This window comes from Aptenodytes patagonicus, chromosome 1 (assembly GCF_965638725.1).
Source record: "Aptenodytes patagonicus chromosome 1, bAptPat1.pri.cur, whole genome shotgun sequence".
NCBI lineage: Eukaryota > Metazoa > Chordata > Aves > Sphenisciformes > Spheniscidae > Aptenodytes > Aptenodytes patagonicus.
This window is the reverse complement of record NC_134949.1, coordinates 197894971-197920365: the sequence shown is the minus strand read 5'-3', so window position 1 is coordinate 197920365 and position 25395 is coordinate 197894971. Positions and strand designations below refer to the sequence as shown.

At 44.7% G+C, this 25395-nt stretch overlaps 1 protein-coding gene across 1 annotated transcript; it reads right to left on the bottom strand.

Moving 5' to 3' along the window:
* Positions 1 to 106: 106 nt before the first annotated feature.
* Positions 107 to 24259, bottom strand: THSD1 (thrombospondin type 1 domain containing 1). The gene is made up of 4 exons (XM_076364175.1): positions 24157 to 24259; positions 17794 to 18756; positions 9373 to 9531; positions 107 to 5134 (listed from the first exon to the last, which is right to left on the bottom strand). Exons 1-4 carry the CDS (start codon positions 24212 to 24214, stop codon positions 3759 to 3761), a joined length of 2556 nt encoding a protein of 851 aa, XP_076220290.1. The 5' UTR covers positions 24215 to 24259; the 3' UTR covers positions 107 to 3758.
* Between the last annotated feature and the right edge of the window lie 1136 nt (positions 24260 to 25395).

Genomic DNA, 25395 nt, shown 5'->3' with positions numbered 1-25395 from the left:
CATTTTTTAAACTGGTAGCTCTTTTCCATTTATTTGCTTTTAGATCCATACATATTGTAATTTGTATTTTATATCCATAAAGTGTGAAATAAAACCATCTGAGTAGGACTTAACACTTTGTATCTGGTTTTCAATAGTAGGAACTTGAACAGAAATATGGATGAAAATCTGGAGAAAGCTCATAATACGAGAATTTCATTCTTTTGGTGTTGGCTCTGGTGCTTCTGCACCTGCTGTCCTGGGTCGTTTAGAGCGTCCGCAAGGTAAGTTTAATTTCCACAGCTCAAGCTGTCGTGGAGACAATGCAGAGACATGCGAAGGTTCAGTGTAAAACTTGGTTTGGTTCCTCTGCTTTGTCAAGAGGTAAACCCTGTTCTCCCTTCTTCCTAGACATCCCAGCGATTGCAAACGTGACCACCAGAGCGCAATGGGCCAGCACTACAGGGAGCCGTGCTCCTGAAGCTGTGCCCTGGCAAGACTGCACCGCTGCCCTCTTCCCAAGCGCTGGCACATACCCACGTGGAATGAAACTTGCACCTACATCTCTGAAATAAGGTTGCCCTTGTGAAGAAAGGAGTGTGAACAACCAGCACTTACTATTTCCTTTCTGATCACTATTCTGTATTTTACAGTGGTAAAATCTTAGTGCAAGGTCGTAACTGCACGTTGGGAACATAAGGAATCACTGTGCACACGTAACTATGTGGCCGCTGATGCAGTGCTGAGGGCAGTAAGGACAACTTTTGTCTAGGCAGAAGACACAGAGAAATGTGAGTGAAATAAGGTGGTGTTAATGCCTTCTGGCAGAGGATGCTCAACCCCATTCTTCAGTATAGGGCTGGGGAAGCAGGGTAAAGATTACAGACTGGTGATACTCAACTCTGCATGCTGGGAATCAACCACAGCACTGAACACACAACACTAGCGGTTTGACAGTTCATTGAGCAGCCGATAACCCATCTGATAATGGAGTAATAAGCTGGAGAGAAAGTCAACAGGGCTTAGTCAGACAACTGCTACCCAGTCCAGTTTCCCAGTGAGTGAGCAGTGAGCGAGCAGTGAGCGATGTAAAAGTCCAGGGTACGGAGCCTGTTTCGCCCTGTGTCAATATGGAGAGGCAGGCATTACAGTTGGACTGCCTTCAGCCAGCTTCAATATGTTACAGTGCTTTTTTCTCTCTCCGAGAGAGAAAAAGGGGCCAAGATCTGACAAGCTGGGAGGGAAGGGGTCTGCCTTGCTGTCTTAGATGCAAGATGTACCCAAGTCCATCTAACGCATTACAGTAGCTGTTCTGAATGCAGCCCAACATTGAGACAAGGTTGCAGGCAGTAGCATCTGGCTTAGAGCAAGGCTCCCCCTCCTCTGCCCTCCTGCGGCACAGAGAACCCCCTTGGAGATGCAGGGGTCACACGGCTTTGTGCAGGACCCTGCAACTCCCACAGCAAACCCTAGGAAATGTTTCAGAACCCTCTTTATCTTAATAAACAGGGTAACATGCTGCTAGCTCAGTACTTACTTTACCTGAGGGCTACCGCCAAGCTCAAATCACTCCCACTGAAGGTTAGGGGAATGCTTGCCGAATGTTGCTGTGCTGTACATTTGCTCTCCTGTTTCTCCAGGGTCTCGGGTGCCGAGAGGCTCACCAAAGCTGTAAATAGATATTGTAGCACTGTAGCTCCAATGCTGACAGATCACTGCTTCAGGGCAAATGTGCTTCCCACGGCGGAGTTTACCTTACCACAGGGGTGGTAAGTAACCTGAGCAACAATCGCTTCAGAGGTCTGATTTCCAGCTCATTTAAGTCAATTTAAAGACTCGTTACATTTGATTAGCTTTGGATCACTCTTCAAGTGTGGACATGTTCTCAAATGCTTTAAACAGCATTTCAAGCTGACAGCTTATGGGAATGTGTAGCTGGTACGAACACCACGCTGGGCTGAAGGGCTGAACGCTGACAACACGGCGTGCTGGCGCAGCTCCTGGGAAAGAGGGAGCTCACATCACCCTCTGAGTCGGACCCGGCACTCCAGCAGCAGCTGCAAAATGTTACCCATCAAAAAGGCCATTCAAACGGCGGGGTTTGACTCTGGCAGCCAAATGCTGAGAGTCGTGCTCCTCCTAGGCTGCCACAGCAAGCCCTCCCACTGTGCGCCTGTCAAGTTAACCTGTGCATGCTTTGGACACTTCAGTGGGGTGCCATCAGTAGCTGGCTAACGCACAGTGATGCTGCTCTCCCTTGAAAATTGTTGTCGGTTTGGAGGAGGAAAAAAAAAGTGTGGGATTGGGAAATCTATCTTTCCACTCAGAAAGCCAGTTTTGAGAAGGATAGCAGCCTACTGCCAGAGAACTAAGCACATGCTCATTTTTCCTTCACACCCACAAGGCAGGTTAAAGGGCACGTGGGGTTTGACTCCTTATGGGAGAGTTGTTTTAAGACTGACAGTCCTCTGCCTGAACCTACCTTCTCCCACTCCATCCTCCAAGGGCAGCATCTCCTCTCAATAGCACTCCCCTGGTCTTTGCAAACTCCCTGAAGAGACGGTTATCCTAACAAATGGCAAGCAAAGTCTCTGAGTCCTTCTCACTGGCCCGAGCTCTGTTTCTGTTGTTAACTGGGGTTTCAACCCAGCTCTGAATACTTGCAGCAGCGTGTGATTGCCCATTTGTGATCTCTGGTTTTAAAGCATGACAAAAAACACAATGTAACTTTGTACTTCACCACGAGATTCTCCGGGAATCGCCAGATGTTGTCAAGCCATTTTACTACTTTTTGTCTGCAAAACAGGTATTCATCAAATAAATGTGTTGTTCGTTGTTTTTGTTCATAATTTATTTTGCACTTGCTGTAGTAGAATTATTGTCAATTTATTTACACAAAAAAAAGAAAATGTTTAATAAAGGCAAAGATGTTTATAGAAAAGATGGGTGATTCAACAGTTTTCTCACTGCCTTTTACAGGTACTTGAATGCTCCAGTAACGTTTCTGAGGGCTAAAATTTGATTGTCAATTTTCTTTGCCCTCCCAGTAGCATGCCCTTTTCTACTCATTTTGTAAATGCAAATATTTGTAAGTTACTGTGTTTTCTGGTATAAATTTTGGCAGAAAGAAAGTATCAAAGTCTTGAATGATGAAAAATGCCCCCTCAATTTTAAATTCACTCCAAGTGTTCAGCATCAATTGTTTGCACTTTGATGCAACCAGCTAAAAGAAACACCATCATATGACTTATTTGAGCAATTACAACGAATTAATACAGTTCAATAATGACTACCAAAAAAACGATGAAAACTGCTCACAACTTGAGATTTGTGTTTGCTAAATGGGAAATGACTCGCTAATTAAGACAGATGGTTGAGGATAGTGGACAATGGATGCTTTAGGACATCATAATCTACTAGTACACGGTCCACAAGGTGAGAAAGGCTAGATCAGTGGCATTCATTATGTGCGATGCACGAAACGTGACTGCTTTATGCCATAAAATCTATTGGCCATTCCTGCGTCACGCCTTCACTAACACATGCTTTCCCGGGGTATTTTGTGTGTATTGTACACACATACATACAGAAAATAATGATATGGAAGCACTTTCCAGTAATTAGAAAGGAATGTGTTCCCACAAGCCAGACTTGGGGCATTATTCCCTCCTGCTCCGTGCAGGGGTAACACGATTCCCGCTGCTCCTTCCACCAGAAGCCAACAGATCCTGCAGATCCTCTCCCGCGCATGCCCCTCCTGCAGGGCTGCAATGAGTCACTCAGATCACCAGCTTCTCAATGCTTAAAGTACTTGTTTCATCCTCTTCATTTGAGCCAAAATACCCAGGGAGGTCGATCATCTGCTGCTCTGCCTCCGTTAAGCCAAAAGTAGTATTATCATAAAAGGCAAACTCAGGGTCCAAGGGGAAGCTCTGGCACTTGTCCCTTCGGTACTGGGCAGGGCTTACACTTAGGGCTCTCTGGGAATTATCTTTGCCAGCCGAACCCGTTTCCTTCCGCCACGCGCCTCTGGAGTTAGGTGAAGGGCCCCTCTTACTTCGGCTGGGCTCAGGCTTATCAGCTGCCTTCTCCTGACTGGCTGGCTCGCGGTCAGTGATCAGGTCCAGCTTCTTCACCGGGGGACCTGCCCTGTGGTGGCACTTTGTGCCATGGCCCTGCGGTTCACAGCCCGGCACAGTGCTGTGGGGCTGATCCAGCTTTTCACAAGTTGGATTAGCATTTCTTGATTTTGGCCGCATCCTGTCCTCTAAACCCTGGTCCCACGTTCTGGTCCTGGAGTTGTAGAGAGGAGTCTGTCGGGGGGTAAGGGTGGACATGCTTCTCTCTCTGAAAGGCCTGGCCTTTTTAGTTTCATGGAAACTGGCTGTTCTTCTAAACTGCGAGTTTCTGTGACAGCCCCTCTCAGACAAGTCCCCTCTGTTATCCTGGTGCTTGAAATGAGCTCTTCTTATCAAGGTTTGGGTAGGGCTCATTGCAGGATTGGTCTGTGAGAACGGAAAATCCAGCCTAGGGTGAGAGCTTTCCCCTGGGAATTTGGGCTGACTTGCTGGCTGTTCCAGAAATGGAGATTTGATCCTAAATTTGTTTGCTGCTGCCTCTTCTTGGTTTTCCCCGCTCAGGGGAAGCATGGTGGTGGCACCAACGACCGTGTCCGTGAGGGGATTCTGAGAGACATGGTACACCTTGGTGGTCTCAGTCAGGCCTTTCTTCTTCATCTCTTTCAGCTGCTGCTGTGCGAGGCGGTAGCTGAAAATTGGAGGGATTATTTTTTGGGCATTTGGCTGAAAGTTCTCACTTCCAGAGGCATCACCTTCTTGGGCAAATTGGAGGCTTCGCCTGTAGGTCAGAGGAATGTTAACAGGGGCATCCCCTCCTTCTGCGAAGCTGTCCCGCTGCTTGTTGCCTTGGCAAATGTTCTCTTCATCAGAGTTTTTCCGGAAGCCAGGGGAGTGGATGGAGTTTCGGCGGACGGCGGTGCTGCACTTCTGAGCTCTGCAGAGCTTCCTCCAGAGGGTGATGAGAACGGTGGCAAAGATGATGAACAAGCATAGGGAGATACCTGTGATGGTGACTATATTATTTGCTTTCTGGTCCTCTCCTGGCTGGACAGAAGGTGGGGTGGGAGGCTTGATAGCTGTAACAAAGAGCACACACGTCTGTCAGAGTGGCACTGTCATCAGCATTTTGGCACTTTAGGATGGATACTTTCTACAAAGAAAAAATAACCAGTTAATACAGTACAGGAAGATGTCTGCCATTAAAATTTGTTCATTGTAGATGACTTGCTACTGATCACTTCAAACTGGCAGGAACAGATCTACTTACTTTAAACCAAGGCTGCCATGGACCTTTTAAATGTAATCATTACTTTTGCCTGTTCTGCCATTTCCATAAGGCACTCCTAAATACATGTAAAATGGGATAACAATATTTGCCCTCCTTTATGACGTACATTAAGATCCCCTGGTGAAAAGTGCCGTAAAAGGGGTAAAAATAACCCAACCCGGGCTAATACTTCAGGTATCACTTTAAAATTGTTTTTAGGATAGCTTAAGTGGGTGTGAGAATTGCAGTGAGTTTGAAGAGCAGAGAGGCAGCACTAGCAGGGGCAGTGTAACTTTTCTAAGCAGTCCTCTGAGGGTGCTTCTTCCACCACTGCCCGTCATCACAACCCCAGAGGACAAAACCTTCCCCTCCACAGCAGGCTCCTAACCGAGAAGGCGGCCATTGCTCTGGTGCCCCTGGCATTCTGGTATTGACACCCTTCTGTCGTAGACTGGAGATGGGCCTTCCAATGGGAAAGAATACCCTGCAAACCTGTAATGTGAACATCTCAGAGCTTTCCACAGCCTTATTTAAACCTCTCACCTGCACATTGCACGACATTACAGACAGCTGAACCAATGAGAGATTAATAATTCTTTTTTTGGACGAGGTCTCCAGCATTTCAGTGGCAGCCCTGAGCAGAATACAGCGTGGTTGATGGATGAATTAGTCCAGCAGCTAATTTTAGTATCAGGTAGCACTCACTTCCCAACTTCTTGTGGCCAAATATCAGCTTCATAAGGCCAGGAAAATGCTGTTGGAGGACAAGGCTGCTCAGTTGTGGTTGACAAGAGCTGACCATGAAGCTGTGAGCTCGAACTGAACCACTTAACAACCTTCTCCCAGTCTCTAGTTTTATCCAGAACCCAGAGCCTTCCATCGGGGTGATGGACAGTCTGCTGTAAAACTTGCCAGGTGCTCCTGCCTGCACCACAGTGACTCTCCAGCCATAGGAAATGCGTCTGCAGAATAACGAGAAGCAGACACCATGTACTTCCCATAATCCAGAAGAACACTCATCCAACAGTGAGCTGGTAGCACAGCTATTAGGCGTGCAGATTGTACAAATGCACTGATGAACACAGGCCAGAAGGTCTCAGGCTGCGACGATAACAAATGTGCAGGGTGCCGGGTGGGCAGGAGACCCATTTCTTTGCCTCAGGGCTACCTGACAGCCCCAACACCTTTGAAAAATCCTGCCATGGGATTAACCTTGAGCTTCATGTCACTCTGAGAGCTTGACATCAGCATAAAGAACAAGACCACTGCCTGCTGAATCTTTTTTGAAGGATCCCTAAAACTTGCATTCAGCCCAACGCCATCATGCCTGGAGCACAGAGCACTGCTGTTCTGGGGGCCTGAGCGGGAAGTGAATACGCTGACCCTGGGGGAGAAGGCAGAACCAGCATTTGCCCTGTTCAGTTCAACCACAGCAGAGCAATTCATTCATTGTTCATCCTTCTCTCAGTCTCACAGCTATTTTCTAAAGACTATTTTCTATCATCTGGAATGCACATTGTGCTGTATCATTTGGAGTAGAAAGCTAACAGCTAGCAAACAGTGAGGTTCGAAACTAGACTTAGCACTTAGGTTTGCTTCTCTCCACCTCACCTACCTCTGCCCCTAGACTCTGTGCTGGTTTCATTTATTCAGCCATTTGCTCCATCTGCTGGACTAATGACTGCAAACTTAGTTATGCTGAAAAAAAGCTTGCCTGCTTCAGAAAGGTGCGGACAGCTGCAGGGTGGGGAGGAATGACACTCCCAGCCCGAGATCAGACAGCAGATGAACACTGTAAGATCACAGTGTCAAGTCACTTCTTGAGCAACCTAAGATTCAATGACATGAAATCATGTAGGTGATTCTATAAAGGAAGCTGCCTGACGTGGGAGCAGGAGGATTAGAAACCATGTGCAAGAGAGAAGCGAGGTAGTTCCTCCAGACGATCTCATGGCAATGGGTGCAGATGCAGGCCTCCTGTGCACCTGGGTTTTCTATATATAAACCCTCTTTATTAACCCAGAGACCTCGCTGGAATTTGAGGATTGTCCGGACCTGCTGAGTGCTGTCAGACAGTAACTCCAACCAGACTGCCACGGCCATGGGCACCGCATATGCACAGGACAGCTCACCTCTTTGGAAACCATCATAAGCCTTATACAGCTGCACACCTGCATAGAAAGAGTGACACCTCCGAGAAGCACCACAGAGGCCTGTCACTTCTGTGTGTGTAGAGCAAGGTGCACACCCAAATCACGGGCCCAGCACATGCTTCGCATGCGCAGAGCCCCCTCCGGGGAGCTCTGTGCACCGGGACTGCTCTCTGAGCTCCAGAGGAGTGGGGTGAAACCAGCCGGTGGGGAGCGAAACGCTGTGCTTACGGAAATACCCCTCCAGCAGGTAACAGGAGGCACAGAATAGCACAGCTCAGCATCAGCTTTAGAAAAACACCAACTACCCCACGGCGTTTTGCTGGTGGCATCACTGCCCGCAGCAGTCTGACAGAGTTTGGCATAGAGAAGACAACAAGCCCTAAAGCAGGGCATTAGCTTTAAGCTGGGCCCCTAAACATCTGACTTGTTCCTCTCTGCTTACACTCACAGCTTTACGAAATAAGCAAACCCACAGGGCCAGCACTTCCCAGTCATTAAAAGCATCAGACGCCTTAACAACAAACTGTTAAAACATCCAAAGTGCTGCACTGACACGGACAAAATGCAATACCTGGCTTGACAGAATGTAATTTTTAATATCTTCCCTTCACCTGACCTTTTGTTGAATACCAACCCATTTTACAGTGCTCCACAATACATTTCAGTCCTGCCTGTATACTTCTGAGGCTTTCATTCAACAAACACCTTGAAGCTGGGTCAAGCCAACACCTCCATCATGAAGTAGTCCTGCCCTTTTCCTGCTCCGGCTACACATTCTCCCCCACTGCCGCCCTTCCTTTTTCAGTGGCACAAGCATTGCAATGGCCATGTGATAAGCAACTTCCCCGCATCCCCAAACTGTCCATTTTTTTAGCTGGCTCCATTCCAGTTCTCCACACTCCACTTCTGCCAGCACAAGGAAGCGCATGGAAGCAGCCAAAGCAAGGGGTAAGGCATTGCTCACTTTGTAATAGCTTAAAATATCTGTTAAATTACAGCCTGAGAGCCTAGGAGCCTGCACAGTCCCTGTGCACCTTCCCATCCCCATCCCTGCCACCTGTGGGACACAAAGGCATTGGAGCTTATAGACATCAGTTTCTGAGCAGATGTACCTCCAGAGCCTCTTGGCATCAGCACCCTCCTTTTCAGCAGGGAGTTCACAAGAAGCGAAGTTTTGCATGGACTGAGCACCATCACCCCGTTAAAAGGGGCCACTTCTCCTGCCCCTCACTGTGCCAGCCCCTCGGCTGCAAGCACCTGATTATGGTGCCGGCACAGCCTCATCCAGCCTCACCGGGGGCCACGCGGCTGCTGTAACCCTCTCGCCTGTCAGGAGGCTCAGGTCTCCTGTATCGGCGCCCACTTGCCACCCGCCAGCACCAGCCAGCCTGCCCTGTCACCAGCCAACAGCAGTGGCAGGCTGGAGCAGGGGGAGACCTGGCACTGCCACCTCAAAAAACTCCCAGAATGGGAACCCTACACCATGGGTCCCAGCTGGAACTAGTCCTGTTTTAATAGGTTTCCACTTTTTAACAGGTTTCCATTGCCTGGAGTCTTTGGTCTTCGGTACTAAACATGTCGTGCTGCCCCGAGATCTCTCCTCCAGCCCTTTCCCACCCCCTGGCCATGCTAGAGATTTTAAACCCCTTCCATGGCACTCACAGCATGCAGAAATCTTCTTGAGCCTTGGAGCCCTATCTCCAGCTGTCTGACAAATGCATGTAGGCTCCCGCCCTACTCCATCAACCGCAGGAATGTGACACCCTCCCAAAATCAATATGACTGAAAGAGAGATCGGATGCTTCCATTTTACAAAGCCCTTCTAATAACAGGCCCTTTGCTTTTGCCAGGGCAGACACACGACCACAGGGAAGAGGACAGCAAAGCTACGTACACAAACACTCCTCCAGCGAACACAAGGAAGTCTCCCTCGGTGATCCAGCGCAGCCTGGTTTTGCTGGCGAAGAGGTGAGGCACTCTCGGAAGCGCTCCCGGAGGCCGTCCCCGCAGGTGACGCTGCAGGGGCTCCAGGGCTGCCACGGGCTCCACGTTTCTGCAAATACACAAGCTCACAGCAATGAGGAACGCGTCTGCCTCCTTACCTTAAAAGACACAAGCACATGTCTTCTCTTATTTAAGAAAACCAGCAATAAATAACCAAACAATGCAACTGGCAACACCAAAGTGCAAGAAGCTTCCAGGGACCTGCTCCTGTTCCCATCAGAGTCTGATGCAACGCTCCCACTTCTTTTTTTCCCTTTTTTCACTCCAGTGCCAGCCAGTGACACAGTGGTCAGTTAACTGAGGCTGGCAGGACCTGCCTGGAACAACAGCAAATGGAAATTAATCCACAAATCTTTGGAACGGGTTCGTAATTTATCTATTAATCCAATTCCTGCCTGACAAATAGTGCTTTTAGAGCAGGATAACTCCATTGACTTAAGTGTAGTTACTCCTGATTTATATGATTGTGAAAGGAGGATAAGCCTACAAGGCCTAATGAAAGAGCAATATTGGTTTTTCTCTTTATTATCTTCTCAGCACACAAACGTGTTATTGAATCATTCATTTGACAAGCTTACAGGTCCCTATTGTTTTATTGCTTATGGTTAGGCAATTAACTCAAGATGAAATTTTGCAGGTTTATTTATTTATTTTAAGTGGAGGCAGGCTCAGATTCTAATGCTACCTCAAATATTATCATTTTTTAATATGTCATGAAATCCCTCTTTTGCTTAGACAACATCCTCATCCAGTGTTCAACACTCAAACTTTACAGCAGCGAGAGCCCAAAGAGAAAAAGGGACTGTTCCTGCTGTATCTGACAGCTGTGACATGGAAGCAGGACTGCAACTTTAAATTCCAAACCAATACACGAGTCCAGGTGCAACCTTTAAGGACAGATACCCTGGGGACCCTCCTATGGGTCAGTTGACTCAAGGACCTGGCTTTGAAATGTGCCAGAAAGAAAAACAACAGACCACTTACTCTCACCGCTCACAGATGAAGTGGAAAATCAGCTAAATCACAAAATGTAGGTTAGATTTGCTAAAGTTTGCTCTTTTAGATAATTTACGGTGCTGCTACTGCCAACACAGGTCACAATCTTTAATTTTCTTACACCATTGCTTTGCTGCTAGCATGCCACCGACCTCCTGATCAGTGAACAATTTATGATGTTAAAGGACTGGACAGTGCTGCGTGACTGGAAATGGCTTTATGATTTCATGTTATATTGGTTGCTGTATTGTTCATAGTGTGTTATTATTTTTAAAAGTCTCGAACAAAAATAAATACAGCTGTGTTTTAATAAACATGAAATTTTAACTGCTTTGGGCCCTGTCCTACACATTTTTGTGAGCATGCCAGTATGAATAATGTTACTGCGAGCAGCATAACAGAACCAGCGGGGCTGCTCTCCTGCATGCAGGTACTCACCTGTATTGCAGGATGAGGCCCGGAGGTTTTGAGCTTACATTTACAAGGCTGCAAAGCGTGTGTGGGCACATACTCACGTACATCTGCGTGCATGCATGTTCAAGTACGTCTGCCTTGCCTAATGCAGACTAGAGATGGGCATGGCGAGACACTCCAGTGATGCTGCGGTTTTAAGCCCACAGAACACCAAGTGACCTCCGCGGCTATTTGCCACTGACTCTAACACAATATCGCAATATCCATGATCCCAGGCTCTCTTTCACTTTGTGCTCTTTGTGCACCTCTCTGCTTTCACCCCTCTGTCTCTGGAGCTGGAGAGCTGCTACAACAGAGGAGAAGAGCCCAGGGGCAGGCTGAGCTTTCACACTCCTCCTCCAGTTTGCAGCCGTGCCAGTTCCCAGTAAAGTGCGAAATGGAGCAAGACTGGATGGTGTGTGGAGTTGGGAGGGAAGTGAGGCAGAGGATGCCAAGGAGGGGGGAACTGGGGAAGTTTGTTGGGGTAAAGCGTCCCTCAAAGGCACAGACCCTGGACAGTTGCAAAATCACATCAGCTAGAGAGCAGAGCTATTAGTGAGGGCAGCAAGAAAAATGTCCATAATCAATAGTCAGTCGAGGGCCCACTGATCCCTCTTCCAAAAGACTTCATGGTATCACAGTATTTGGGGATCTCACGACACTTTTCTTCATATCAGTATCATTAAAGACTCCAGCAGTGTCCCTCATCACTGGCAGAAGGAGGTAGGCTAGCTGCAGAAGCACCCATGTCCTCAAAAACTACTTTATATGAGCAGCTTGGTGAGTCCCTGCCATAATTTCCAGTGCGTGAGCTAGCTCATTTCTCTCTCTCCACGTTCCCTGCTCGTTTAAACTTCTGTTAATTACAGTCAGATATAGAGCCAGACCCAGAAAGGTTCTGGTTGCCTCCAGTGCTAACAGTGATGATAGTGGAGGGTGCTCAGCAGCCTCCGCATTGATGCCTGTGGGCTTCAACATACAAGAACATTTAGGATGACTAATTTTCTAACTTTGAGGTCAAACCTATGATGTGCCCATTGCTCCGCGGCACTTTTCACTGACTTCAGCTTCAGCTGAGGGCACAGATTTCCTTAGCAAAAACACTTGGCATCCATAGCTTTGGGGCTAAGAATATGCACCTTAAGCAGCAGGAGAGCAGGAAATGCTCCAGCTCCCATGAAAGACCGGAGATTTAAACTCCTGCAACTTGCTCTGCAACCTCCTGCAATTACCAGAACGTAAAAGAAAATGAAGCATAGTTTATTCTCCCCCAAGGAAATGAAATTATTAACCTCCATTTAAGATAAACAGATCCAAAGCGCCAGGGGAAAAAACAGAAGGTATGCACTGCAAACTAGCTCTAATAAGTGTGAATTTTTTCACATACAATTGAGAAATCAATTATCAACGTGAAGACATCTAACTGATGAGTTAGTTTGAAATAGCTGACAGTTGGCAGATCTGCCAACATGAAAGATAAATGCAATTAACTGTGTTAATTGTTGCTCTGCATGAATATCTCCCCTCAAATTTCTGTGTTTGTAAGACTTTGAGCATGTAGTGCTATCCAATGGTGCAGTCAGCGAGGGATGCTCAGCATCATCCTTCCAGCCTGACACACGTGATAGATAGTCCTAAGCACTTCAACAAGACCAGCGATATGCGACAAAATCACTAATTATTTCCAGGCTCATGTAAACGCCTACGCTAGCCTAGGGGATTGCAGGGTATTGTGGAAGTTGAGATCAGTTTTTAGGTCCTGAGATTGGCTGTACACACGTTACATATTGGTGTTTGGATAAGACCTGGGAAAACACCCTTCTCACCCGTTCCGTGTTTCTCCGTTTCCATGGAAATCAAGCCTGGGTGCACTGAAATGGTGGCATGCTCCAACAGGTTACTACTTCGGACAACGAAAGGAGGAGGATCCCTTCAAAGGAAGAAAACCTAGGCTCTGCCTGGGCAAATTACAGTCTTTTCCCCACAAACAGGCATCTTTAAGAACTGCAGAGGCACAGCCTAAAATTTTTTTTTCAGAAGCTAAGAGCTATCCCAGTGAGTCTGTAACACCCAATTTATTCCTAAAACGCTGGGGGTGTGGAGAGGAAGCATTCACTGACACAGGAGAAGTGGATGGGGCACAAACCAGCCCTGGCATACCTGGATCCCCTGCATCCACCCGTTTCCAAATAAATGCAAGCCAGGTACAGATTCAGACAATAGAGCTAATTGGTACCCAGATTTTCCTACAGATAGGCTGGTCTGATTCATACAGCCTTACTCAGAGAGCAAGAATTTGATGGAAGTTGTATATCCCTACCTGACCCCTAGATACTCCACTTACTCCTCTCCTCCCTTACTGACCACTTTTCCCTTCAGAAGGTCTTCCCCTACCTTCTTCTTTCCCTTTGCTGGCAACAGCTGCATTTCTTATGCCCTGCTGACCTCCCGATAGCTTTTTTTTGACAATTAGCAAAAGCCAGATGAACAAAATTCATCCCTGCTGTCGGCAACTGCAAGAGACTTCACCGGGAGTCACACCAAAGTTGAAACTGGTCTCCGGAGTATAACTAAGAACTGTAAAAGAAAGTTAATTAGCACCAGAAATATGAAGAAAATATGCCCATTTCTATGCTGTAGCATTACTGATTAATTTTATCAGTCTCATCCTGAATGTTTCAAGTGGGATACAGGCTAGGACACGGAACATCCTCCTAAGTAGTGCAGAAGTCTCACTGCTGGGGACGCTTAAATCCCAGATGAGCAAAGTACAGGATAAAATGTTGAAATGAATGAGCCTGCAATGCGTCTGTTGCTGGGTAAGATGATCTAACAGAGTTTCCTACCTCAGACATTCAAATAATCCTGTCAAACACAGGGGAAAAATTATCTGCATGACTCTCTCTAAGTCACCTGTGTGAAACAGTTAACACCCCACTGAGATGAATGAAGTGACTCACATCTCGCTGTTATTTTTTCACAGGTTCTCCAGCTGGAGTCTACAGAAAGCTGCATTAAGTGCTGGCTCACATTTAATAGATGTATTCCCCACCTTTAATAGATCTATTCATAGTCTTAGATAGCTCAAGCTTTTTTGCGACACTCATTCTGTAGCTGATGGCTTGGGCTGGAAGAGCTGCTGTCCTGGCCCACTCAGGGCCACCGGGAGCCTTCTCCTTCCTACTCCAGACACAAGCCAGATTCCTGTTCCACAGGCTGGACTAAACCTGTCTGGGATGAGGAGTAAAGAGCAGGATTGACAAAGGGTCAGGAATATAACTGATGCCCAATCTATGGAAAAAGGGTGTGGCAAAATAATCTTCTTTTATCTCATCCTCTGTGGTTTGGATGAAGATAATTTTAATGATTTAGGGGCTTTGATCTTTTACAAGACGGTATCTCTGCTTCATAATAATAGAGCATATGCTAAATGAAGTAAGAACTGGCTGAGTGACAGATTTGATATGCAATTGTCAACAGAAAACCATCACCGAGTGGGAATGCATTTGGAGAGATTCCAAAGGGATTAGTATAAGGCTCAGTGCTGTACAATGCTTGCCTAGTTGACATGAAAATAAATATAAAACCATTACTGAGAAAATATGTCACTCCTGTGATGACATAAGTAGATAGTGCAGTTGTATGGAGCAACATAGGTTACTTGCTAAGTTAGGATAACTCAAGCAAAGTAGATTGTAAATCAGGAAAATGTAAAACATAGGAAGAAGGAATACAAATTGTACCTGCAGGATGGTAGACTACATATTGAAAGGTCATACGCAAAAACACATCAAGAGGAGTTTACACGGTAAAAGTTATGGCAAAATTAGCTAATGCAATCGGTGGAAATTAAAGCAGAGGAGCAGTAAGTAGCTGCTCAAGGGGCATCGGTGAGGAGGACGTCAGAACACAGCACCCAAAGCTGGTAATCCTGTCATCAAATAAAAGCATTGTTTAAAAAAATGGAAATGGAGCCAAAAAGAGCCAGAAAATTAATCAAATCCTGAACAAAATACCTTCCAACTAAAGACTTAATCTTTCAGTTTATTAAAAAGAACACTGAGATTATCTGGAAGATCTGAGATGATCTGGATGTGCAAATGCCTTCATGGGGGAAGACAGGATAGCAAACAGCTGTCTCCTCTAGCAGAGAGCAGCAGAGTAAGAGCCAGTTACTAAAGGATGAAGCTGGATAAGCTTTAGTTATGAAACACACAGAGTTTCCCTTTTAAAAAAAAAAAATCAGAGCAGAGTATTGAGAAAAATTACCAGAAGGGTCTCTGTTTTGTGGTGCCTTCAGCAAAAGACTGGATAACTCTCCAGAGGATAAGTGGCAGTCAAATGCAAAGACTAGTTGTGGGACTCAACACCAGGGTAACTGGATGAAAAGTGATGGCCCATGCTGCACAGGAGCCCAGATTAGAGGATTTATCACCTCTCCTTGCCTTAAACTGAGTGAGTTCAGGAAGTCCAAAGCAGAAAATAAGTGACTTGTGGTGAGGCGCCTGTTGTGCAGCAGCCGCATGTTTTACATGAAGAGCTATCAGGGATCCCGGTCTATACACAGTGCCCTGCAGCAAGGTGAGAGACACTCCCAAGCCCAGGAGAGGGCTTTCCGAAACAGCCGGGAGGCAGACGGCCATCACAGGCAGCGCAGGTTCACTCTGCCTGTCGTGGCTTCAGGCTGATGCGCCCCTCCCAGAACACCCCGCTCCTTTCAAACACTGCCTGCGGGCTTTGAAGTCTCGCAGATACAGGCACGAAGTCAGATGTGCTGCAGTCTAATTAATTTCAGGTTGACATTTTATTTACGGCTACGCAGTGTGGTTTTGCTTTCATCGGCTTTGTAGATTTGACACATCTAACTTGCCAGCTACTGACTTAACTCTGTTCTTCACAGGCATAGCCTGATTCTTTCGACTGCAGTTGTAAGGATGGTGCTATCGGGGAACACAAGGAAACAAAGCAGATTGCAGGGAGTCATTGCTTAAGGTGGATGTCATCAATTAAAACATTCAAATATTGGGCACAGAAACATATCTATGTCATATCCTAGGTATTCATCTGTCAGGGTAATTATCTAGATGGCATCAGTGTAACATACCACCCAAGCACAGAGGAAGAATTAGAATTCTCTCTTCCTTTTTCCTTGAGAATTATCTCCATTACGAAAATAATATGCTTTCATTTTTAGATAGACTTTCTTATGCCAGAGGAAGAGAGAGAGTGCCAACAGAGAATGCAGATGGGAAGTTAAGATGAAGAGAAGAACTACGTACCAAGTTTGGCATATGGTGAAAATAGAGGTCATTTTTAGTACAGAGTGTTAATTAAAGAGCTAACAGTTTTAGAATTTATGAAATAGTACAAAGTAAGACCACATGACACTAGGAACCTAATTAAGGTAAGCTGTGTCTGGACTGTGTGCTATGGAGCATGTCCTACACTCCTGGTCTCCTGATGACCCCGCTCAGAGACCTGCCCGTGAAGCGCAATGACCCTTTTTTGGCTCGACTTCCTGCACTTCCTTTTCAGAGAGACCAGGGTGGAGAGGTGTAGAAAACGGTGTACATCTCAAACCTTTCAACCCAAATTCTTTGAAGTGTTTAAATGGGAAAGACTAATTCATTACATATGGACACAAGCCTGCTCCAAATGAGAACATTTATTTTTCCGTTCCAGGGTGTAGGCAACACAACCTAACCCAACAGAACCCCAATTCCCTCGTGCACATACAGCCCATCCCTCACTGTGGTTGCCTTCCACAAATGAGGGATGAGAAGGACATTTGTCTCGTCTGCTTCCTCTGCCACACTACTGTGATTTGTAGAATCTGCCAAACCACGGACTGCCACCTCTGAAGCTACATCTGCATAAGATGTATAGATATAAATAGAATGTATAGATATTCCTTAAACAGGGCTGAGGAACGGGCTCAAGCTCTGTCTTGTGATCATACTTAACTGTGATCACTCCTTAACCATGATCAGTCATACTCCTGGACATGGTCCTTCTGCCAACCAGGACTCTCCCAGACCATGCCTGGTCATGGCCCAAAGGACTATATGGACCACAGACTGTCCCTAGTTGGCAGTTTGTATGATTCTGACCTTTTCTGGGAGGAAAAGTTTAGCTATACGAATGTGACCCATGATCTGCCAGGTGGCCTCATGGGTCAGAAAATGCACCCTGGTCTGTTTTAAGCAGCAACAGAGACATGTCTTGAAAGGCTGCTTGAAAAACCTGCAAGCTGTCCAAGTGACATGACAGCGTCTTTTGCTATGGCCAAATCCTGATTTGTCTCACCAAAATTTGTGTATCTATCTAACAGGTAGGATTCTCAGCTCCAACAGCAAATGGGCTAGAGAAAAAGACACCCAGGTGAGGATTCAGCCCATGTATCTTCTATACCCATGAATCACCCTTGTGAGATGCCTGTCTCTCTCAACTAAAAAGCTAGACAACTACTTAATGTTGGACCCTCGGCTTTTAGACACTTAAATGCAGGTAAGACTAATCCTACCTTTAGTGTCTCCAATGGGCCAGATCTACTGCAGTAGCTTCTTACCTCACTGAGAAGGCCAAGTTTCAGTTTTACCCAGACTAGATAGATACATTATTCAGAATGCCCCAAACGGTTTTGGTTGGTAGTGTTAACTTCGTGCAGTTTTAAGCTTACCACAGTGGCATTTGCTACCAAATGTCCTTGTGTATGCACATAACAGTCTACTCCATCTTGTTCCCATCTGCATATGACATTACAACTATTTTGTCTGGTGCAGGAGACCCAAAAAGTAGCTATTCAATAGCTACTGGGAAGAGTGCCGATTTTGGCTAAAAGAGGAAAAACATCAATACAAACCCATATTCCTTTGGATCATCATACACTCCTTAACTCTTGTTGGGAAATGGCTTCGGTTTGAGAAATTAAAGAGATCAAAGCAGTATTTGTTCTTCCCCACATCAAACAAAGTACAGTTAAATTCTGTCCTGTTGTCTCCTGGGTGAAGGGTGTTTTCATACAGCCAAGTTGTTCTTTGACTAGGATGCTTGAGAGCCTCTTTATAGACAACAATTTTTCCGCTGATAGTAGTGCACGGTGGAGAGACTACGAAGACCTGAACCAAAGTTTTGCATGTTGCTTCTGGTGCCACAACCAGTCTGTATCCAAATTTGTGGAGGAGATCTATGGGTCCTATGGAGGCAATGACAGAATGTGTTTCTAATGATTTCAGTAACACAGTGATGTATGCTTCTTGACCAACAGGTGGGCAATCAAACTCTACCCACTGGGACCTAGAGAGCGGGATTCCTTTGCTTGTTCTGATGCCCAGAGTCTCATCAGAGCTTACTCTTCCAAATTCATAAAGGGTGCTGGTGAATATCACATCCAGTGAAACCACTGTCTCGTTCATGGCACACAACTGCTCATTTGTAAAAAGTCCAACCTGAAGGGAGCTCCCAACCACCTCTGAACTCTTGTTCAAATCAATGTGAAATACAGGCCATTCCACACGGAGGGTGGGCATGCTTCTGCTCCACTGGGCAGCACTGCTGTTACTGCTGGGAGAGACCATTCTGAACAAGAAGTCCCCAGCACTCTTGAAATGGAAACACTCAAACTCTACCATCCCCTGGGACTGATTTGCTGGAAGCTGTTTTCTTGCAATTATCTCGTTGGTGCTGGCATCCAGCAATAGGATGGACAGATGCTCTGCTGTCACATTACCACCACTATAGAACTGATATTCCACAGACACTGTGTCATTGCTGAAGGCTACATGACCTGGGTGCTCCAAAAGGAGATACTCCACTTCGCCGAGAACTGAAAGGAAAACAGTTTCACAATAGTATTAAGAACCAAAGAAACAACTGATTGTTTATCTACTTTATGGAAGAAAACAAAGATTTATAAAGTGGATATTTAAGAAGTGGTTCTCAAACTTTTTAAAGTGAATCAGTTCACAAAAAAACCCCAAAGGTCCTAGCTATAGCAATTAAAGCTCACCACCTCTCCTTTGTGCAGGCACGTGGTTTGGAGCAGCTCAAAGTCCACTGCAGTAACATGTTCAGGAAGGTTAAAAACAAGGTTTAAAAAACAAAAACCCACAAACCCACAACCCAAAAGATTTACAGAAAACTTTATTAGGATAGATTCTCAAACTTCTCAACTTCTTCCACTTACAGATTCTTAAAGTCCACTTCACGGTGGCCAGCTGTTGTTCTACTTACTTTAGCTATAATTTAGCAAAAAAAGGACAGTAGTTTCTTAATACAGAAACATGAAAAATGTCCCTCAAATTAAATAAAATAGGAAGTCTGCATGATGCTTTTTGAAGCCTCTTCTCTTGCTCTGTCTTATGAATCTTTCATTTTGCTCATTTGCATCACAGAGACACTTGAGTGAAAGAACTGAAAATAACAGTGATGGTGACTGCAGCACTTTTCTCGTCTCAGATGTGGTGCAACATGTCTAAATGACATCATTTCATTATAAATGGCGCAGTCTTTTCAAATGCACTTCTTGTATGACCATGTTTGTGCAAGTTGCCAAATTATCCTGAGACGTGCTGTAACTAGTGGGGATAGATGATATCTAAAACAATGGATTGGGAAGATCACATTTCCGTTCTCAGCTCAGCTAGCTTTTCTGCAGTGCTCGAAACTTAAGGATTTCAGACATAGAAAGGTTATCTGAAAAATGGGAACTGCATACATCTATTCCAGATACAGAATGTGCTGTGAGACATCTTTATTTAATTAATTGTCTGGGAAAAGGCTTCTGAGTCTTGGATGGAAGGTGCTACGGAAGTGTAAAACTTCAGTTAAAGCAATCTTTTCATAAGTAGTATCAACTAACAATACTTTGACTTGTTAAATCCGTTACACATGTCTTAAGATTGCCTCAAAGAAAGCTGTGCTGGAAAAACACTGCAACTGCCAAGGCAAGCACTCAGCAGTCAGGAGTAGCAGGACTCATCTCACAGAATATTAGACGCCTACCACTCTAAGCTTCAATTTGAGTTAGTCACCTTGGATTCACTTTCTTGTCAGCAGGGAAAATCTTCAGGAAGAAATACATCTGACCAGCCACAGACATTTACATCAGGGTGAGGTGCAGTGTGCACTAGAAGAGCCAGCTCTTCTCCACCAGCTATAACACATCCTTAAAATAACCAGCTCCAACCACATCCATAAAGTCCAAATGAAGGTGGCAGGCACAGCCTTACACATATAAATCATGCATATACTCTTACATATATGTACTATAACTCAGTCTTTAATTTGCATTTCCACAAGACGCTGCTTCATTTGGCAGATGGATGGTGCTCGTTACCAGAGGGCTCTTTTGTTCTCATTCTTCCATGGGTGGTCCCATGTATTATTGACTGCACACCATCCAAAATCCATCCTGATAATACAGAATTATTCATTTCCCCCATGGACTCTTCTATTGTGCTCTTATCATAGTATATTAGTGCATTAGAAATATTAATGAGTTTATCCTTCCAATATCCCCGAAAGATGAGAGGATGTCACTATTCTTGTTTAGTGTGTTAGGAACCAAGGCACAAAGGTGAAAACTGTCAAATATCAACTAATTGTGGATATTTAAGAAATGCAGGACCTGATTTTAAATACAATAGTCCTTCAGACATCCAAAGCAGGATCTCATTGATCCCAGCTGTGGTGAGCACATGGCACCCCAGCAAACCTGATCTCAACTCAGACACTCAGAGAGTAGGAAACAGACCCTGAATGCCTGTGAAAAATGGCTCTCTATGAATTACCCAGCAACACATTCTCCTTGCTCTTCATGTTTTGGTTCTGTCATCTGTGCCTGCCCATATTTTCCAGCCCTGTTCCTACCATCACCTACTGTCAATATCTCTTGGGTACTATCCTAACTCCATTACCATTACCATGGTTCTCCAAACTCCTGCCCTTGCCTCTTTGCCTTATAGCTCTTCTACCTTCTCCCATTCCTTGGGCCTGCAACTAACTCCAGCAAGTTCTCACATTTTTTGCTCACTGCTAGCATGACAGCAGAGAGCACAGGACAAGCAACTCTAGTGCCCAATATTACAAATGCGGGGGAGCTCTGCTGCCCTACGCTGGAGCACGGACAGTATTGTGCGGGGCTGGCAAGAGGAGCAAGCGGGAGTTGGGGCACACTCGACCCTTCAGAGAACTTCATCACTAACTCATCTGCAAGGACTTAGATCTGGACCAAGTCTGGGCAAATCTTCATAAGGACAGCAGAAAGCATGTCCCAGGCCACCGTGAGCACTCTAACAAACATGAAGTTCCCACAGCTGCGTTAGAGTTTCCCAGCAAAACGGTTGCGAGTTGCTGGGTTTTTGTTTCTTTGCATCATTTTGCCCATGTTCATTTCTCTACAAAGAAATTGGCTAGATTCAACTTAGCTGAAACATTTTAAGGGAAAAAGAAATCAGACCCTGGCAAAAACCCAGCATGAAACATTTCAACTCAAGCTTTAAAATTACAGCAAAAACATTCAAGTGGTAGTAATGAAAAGCATTGAAGTTTGTTACCTACAGCTCTACTGTCCTTACTCTCTTTTACGACTGTCTTGACTCTCTTGCACTATTTTTTATTTGGTATGGTTCAGACGAGAAGAATTAACATCATTGTGTATGTGTGTGGGAGGACTGGAGAGAGACCAGGGGACTGCCATGTAGCTCCCATCAACCCTAATGCAGATCACTTGGGAAGTGAGGACAGCGAACATTACTGGAGGGTGCTGTTACAGCATTGCACAACTCTGGCTGGTGCACCCCAACTCACAGCATCCTTTGCCCCATCTTTGGTTAATAACATAATAACTTTGCACTCTTGGACAGCCCACATCATAGCCGTTTTTCACGATGCTCCAAAAGGCACCAGTCAGAAGTAGCCAGCCTCCACTGCAAGCTCCTTCAGCTGCCCTCCAGCCTACTGTGTGCGCATGACTGTGTCACATGCCAAAACTTGGTCCCAGTTGTTTGGACAGCCAGTCAGGGGCAGCTTTCAATGCATTTGTATATTTTCGGTTGTCATTACAATGGTCTCCCATTGCATGTGGCCTGGCTGTGGCGCCAACAACTGTCAGAGGAGCCTTTGCAAGAACTCACGCTTAGAAAGATCAAAAGGAAAATACTTGTTTTCACTGAAGAGCAAGAAGAATTATGAGGGTGCTATTCTGATATTTATTTATTTTTAATTGTGTTTAAGCCAACTTGGGTTGTGCTGTTGGCTTGCCAGCCACCAGTAGCACAGAGCTAAAAAGAACAAACACATCAGAAAAACTGATAAGAAATTAGAATACTGTTTTGTTGTATGTTAGGGCTTTTTTTAGCATTACAGTAATTTTCCAGAGCATACTGGATCATTTAAAGAATAGTCTTGCTCTGAAACAGAGAAGTATGAGTGAAATAGTTATCTAAAAACTATGTACACATGTGATACTCAAAGATGTGTATATGCAGAACTGTTTGGAGGTAATTTTCTGAATTATGGACTACTCTTTAACTGGAAATAAGGCAAAAGATGATGCACTGAAGTTTGCAGCAGAGGTTTAGCTCTTCAACTGCACCTTGTAAGTACCTACTGTGCCACGCTCTATAAAGTTCAGGAACAATAGCTTTTACCTCTGAGTCAACTAGTCGTGAATGCCTACAGGACTGGCTCACCAAGAACCAGTGGATATTGCAGTCATTCACCTCACTTCTTGGGTTAAGTGAATTTAATACTTATCTTCACTGTGTTCCCCACTCAGTGCAGTGTTCCTAACTTGGCTATTTAACTTTGTCTTATTAAAAGAAGAAGTGGTACTAAAAGCCATAGACAAGTGTCTCCACTTCTACTGGAATTAAGTTCATCTAAAAGATGGCAATCCTAGGTTCTTTACACCTTCTAGTGATCCCTTGTTCTAGAGCAGAGATGGAGCAAGCACAGAGGCCTGAGTATCTGAGCATACTTAGCATTCAGTCATTACCTATAATCAGATTTTTCTCACTCATGCAAGGAGAGAAAACTGCATACATTTTTGGTCCCTTTCTCTCCTTTGTAAGGCAACTTCAGCTGTTTGGTGTGTGAACTACCTGCTACCACAGCTCATTCCATAAGCAGGGACTAACAAAGCTTTTTCCATTTTTTCCATGCTATAGACATTTCAGCAGTGCATGCATTAACCTTTAGCATGGTTTGACAATGTACTGCAGCTGTCAGACAACACCTTCTTTTAAATTAGGAATGTAATTTTCAAAAACATATGTGTTATTTAGGAATTAAGAGTCCCATTTTCAAAATTTCTAATTCACTGTGCAATAAGGAATTAATTCCCTTCGCAAATCTACCTCCTACTTAGTACAGTCTTGGAAAAGACGCATAGGATGCCCCTCAGCTTGTAGACATCTTATAGTTGTCTAACTTGAACTTAGATGTCTAACCTCCCTCCTTGGCAGCTGATGGTGAGAAGGAGGTGCTTTCTCATTCCACACATCTCAGATTGCAGATGGGTTGGAGCTGCTTTCAATATGTGCTGATTTGTGCGTGGGCTACTCAAACGAGACTGATTGCCTCTGACTAGCTGCCTAATTTTACATGACTAAAATTGAATGAGTATGAATACCATCCTTTGGCTTCTTATATGGTCAGAGGAAAGAACACCTCTGTTGTTCTCTAAGTGGCAGCTTAGGTCCATCAGACGGGGGCTCACTCAATCATAGGAGGTTGCCTGTACTGTAGATGCTTACATCTCAGCCAACCACCACAGGTTCCTTTTATAGTTAATGGAGAGAAACAGGTAGCTGTATGGCACAGTTCCGCCCATCCTGGTATGGATACCTAAAATAGGTCTATCTTTCATGATGTTCATTATATATTATGAAATATGATTCTTTCAAGAGAGCAGAGTTCCAGTTACTGCTTCTAACACAGCCAGTCCCTCAATGATGCCCATGGAAATCTGTTCCTTTATCTAGTTTATTTCTCTGAGCAAATTTACAGCAGAAAAGGTTCCTGCCACTCTGATCTAAAGGGGCAGTTTATGCAAGCTGCATTTGCCACCTAAATATTGCATAAGATCTAGACTACATTCTGTGCCTATCAGTGGTGGTTTCTGTGGCATCTGATTTCAACAGATCACCTGGAAACAGCACCATCCAAAACCATCTTGTGAATACACATCTCACAGTTTTCCCTTGATAGCTCTAATACTCACCATAGTCACAGAGCACTACTAACAACAGATTTGAAAAATCTTTCAACATCTGTTTCATTCTGACCAGTGAGATCCCAGGCCCTTTTACTCCTCATGTCCTTCTTCAGCTCTGAAGTGCAGGCACTTTTTTCCAAGAACACCTGGAAGTTAAAAAATTACAGCTGTGTTGACTTTGCTTCATAGAATACAAGAAGGAAGACATCCCACTAATAAGTAAAAAAAATACACTATTAATCAACACTTTTCTCCCATTTACTTAACAATTACTAATACTGTATCAATGGATCTGAATAAGCACAACTACAATTCACGGTACAATAAATTTTCCCTCCTGAAATGTCAGCTCCTGAGCCAGAACAACAAAGACAGGTCACAACAATTTACCTTTGCACTGCAGTAACTGCTGCTGTGCATTCTTATATTAAGATCAAGACTCATGATAGTGAAATAACAAGTATTTTACACAAAATGTAACTCTGACCTCAGCACATATCAATATTGGAGATTTATTGCTGCTACACAATTCATATCACTTACTGTCAACTGCTTTCAAGCATGAAGGAGACTCAGTAGAAAAAAAACATTTTGGTCCTCAAACTGCCCTGTTGTTCAGGTCTAGTAATATATTTAGTTATCTTACTAGATTTATAAAAGATCTATAACTGTCTTTTATGTCATTCAGACTGATTAGATGGAGAAGGTGCTAACTTCCAATTTTTTTTCCATCATTTTTTAAGTTTACATTCTTTGCAGCCTTGGTTAAGCCAACAAAAAACAGTTCCTTTTGGCAAGTTTCACAGTTTTATGTCCATGTGTTTTAAACTAGTCTTCATGAGTCTCATAACAATCACATAAAACAGGTTGAAAGCACAATGATAGCAGCAAAACCAACAGTTTGCTTCAGAAACAGAAGCAGGGGAGAATCTAAAAAGAGACGATCTAGCTCAAGGGAACCATTCTCAAAATACAAGAATTGCTCTTTTGTATTGCATAGGAGTGCCAGCAAGTCAGTCTTACTGTGCTCACCGTCATGCAAACATGCAAGAAAGTTCTTGTTCCATAAAGTTTACAATGTAATTTTATGAGCGAAATCTGGCACTGGAGCAGGCAGAAGTTAGGAGCAAACAAAACTGCGGAGCGTAAAGGTAAAACATAGGAGCCAGGTACAGCAAAGATCAGGTACGTCTTTAGGAATTACAAATGAGATATTTCAACAATTACATTGCTAGACTTGTTGAA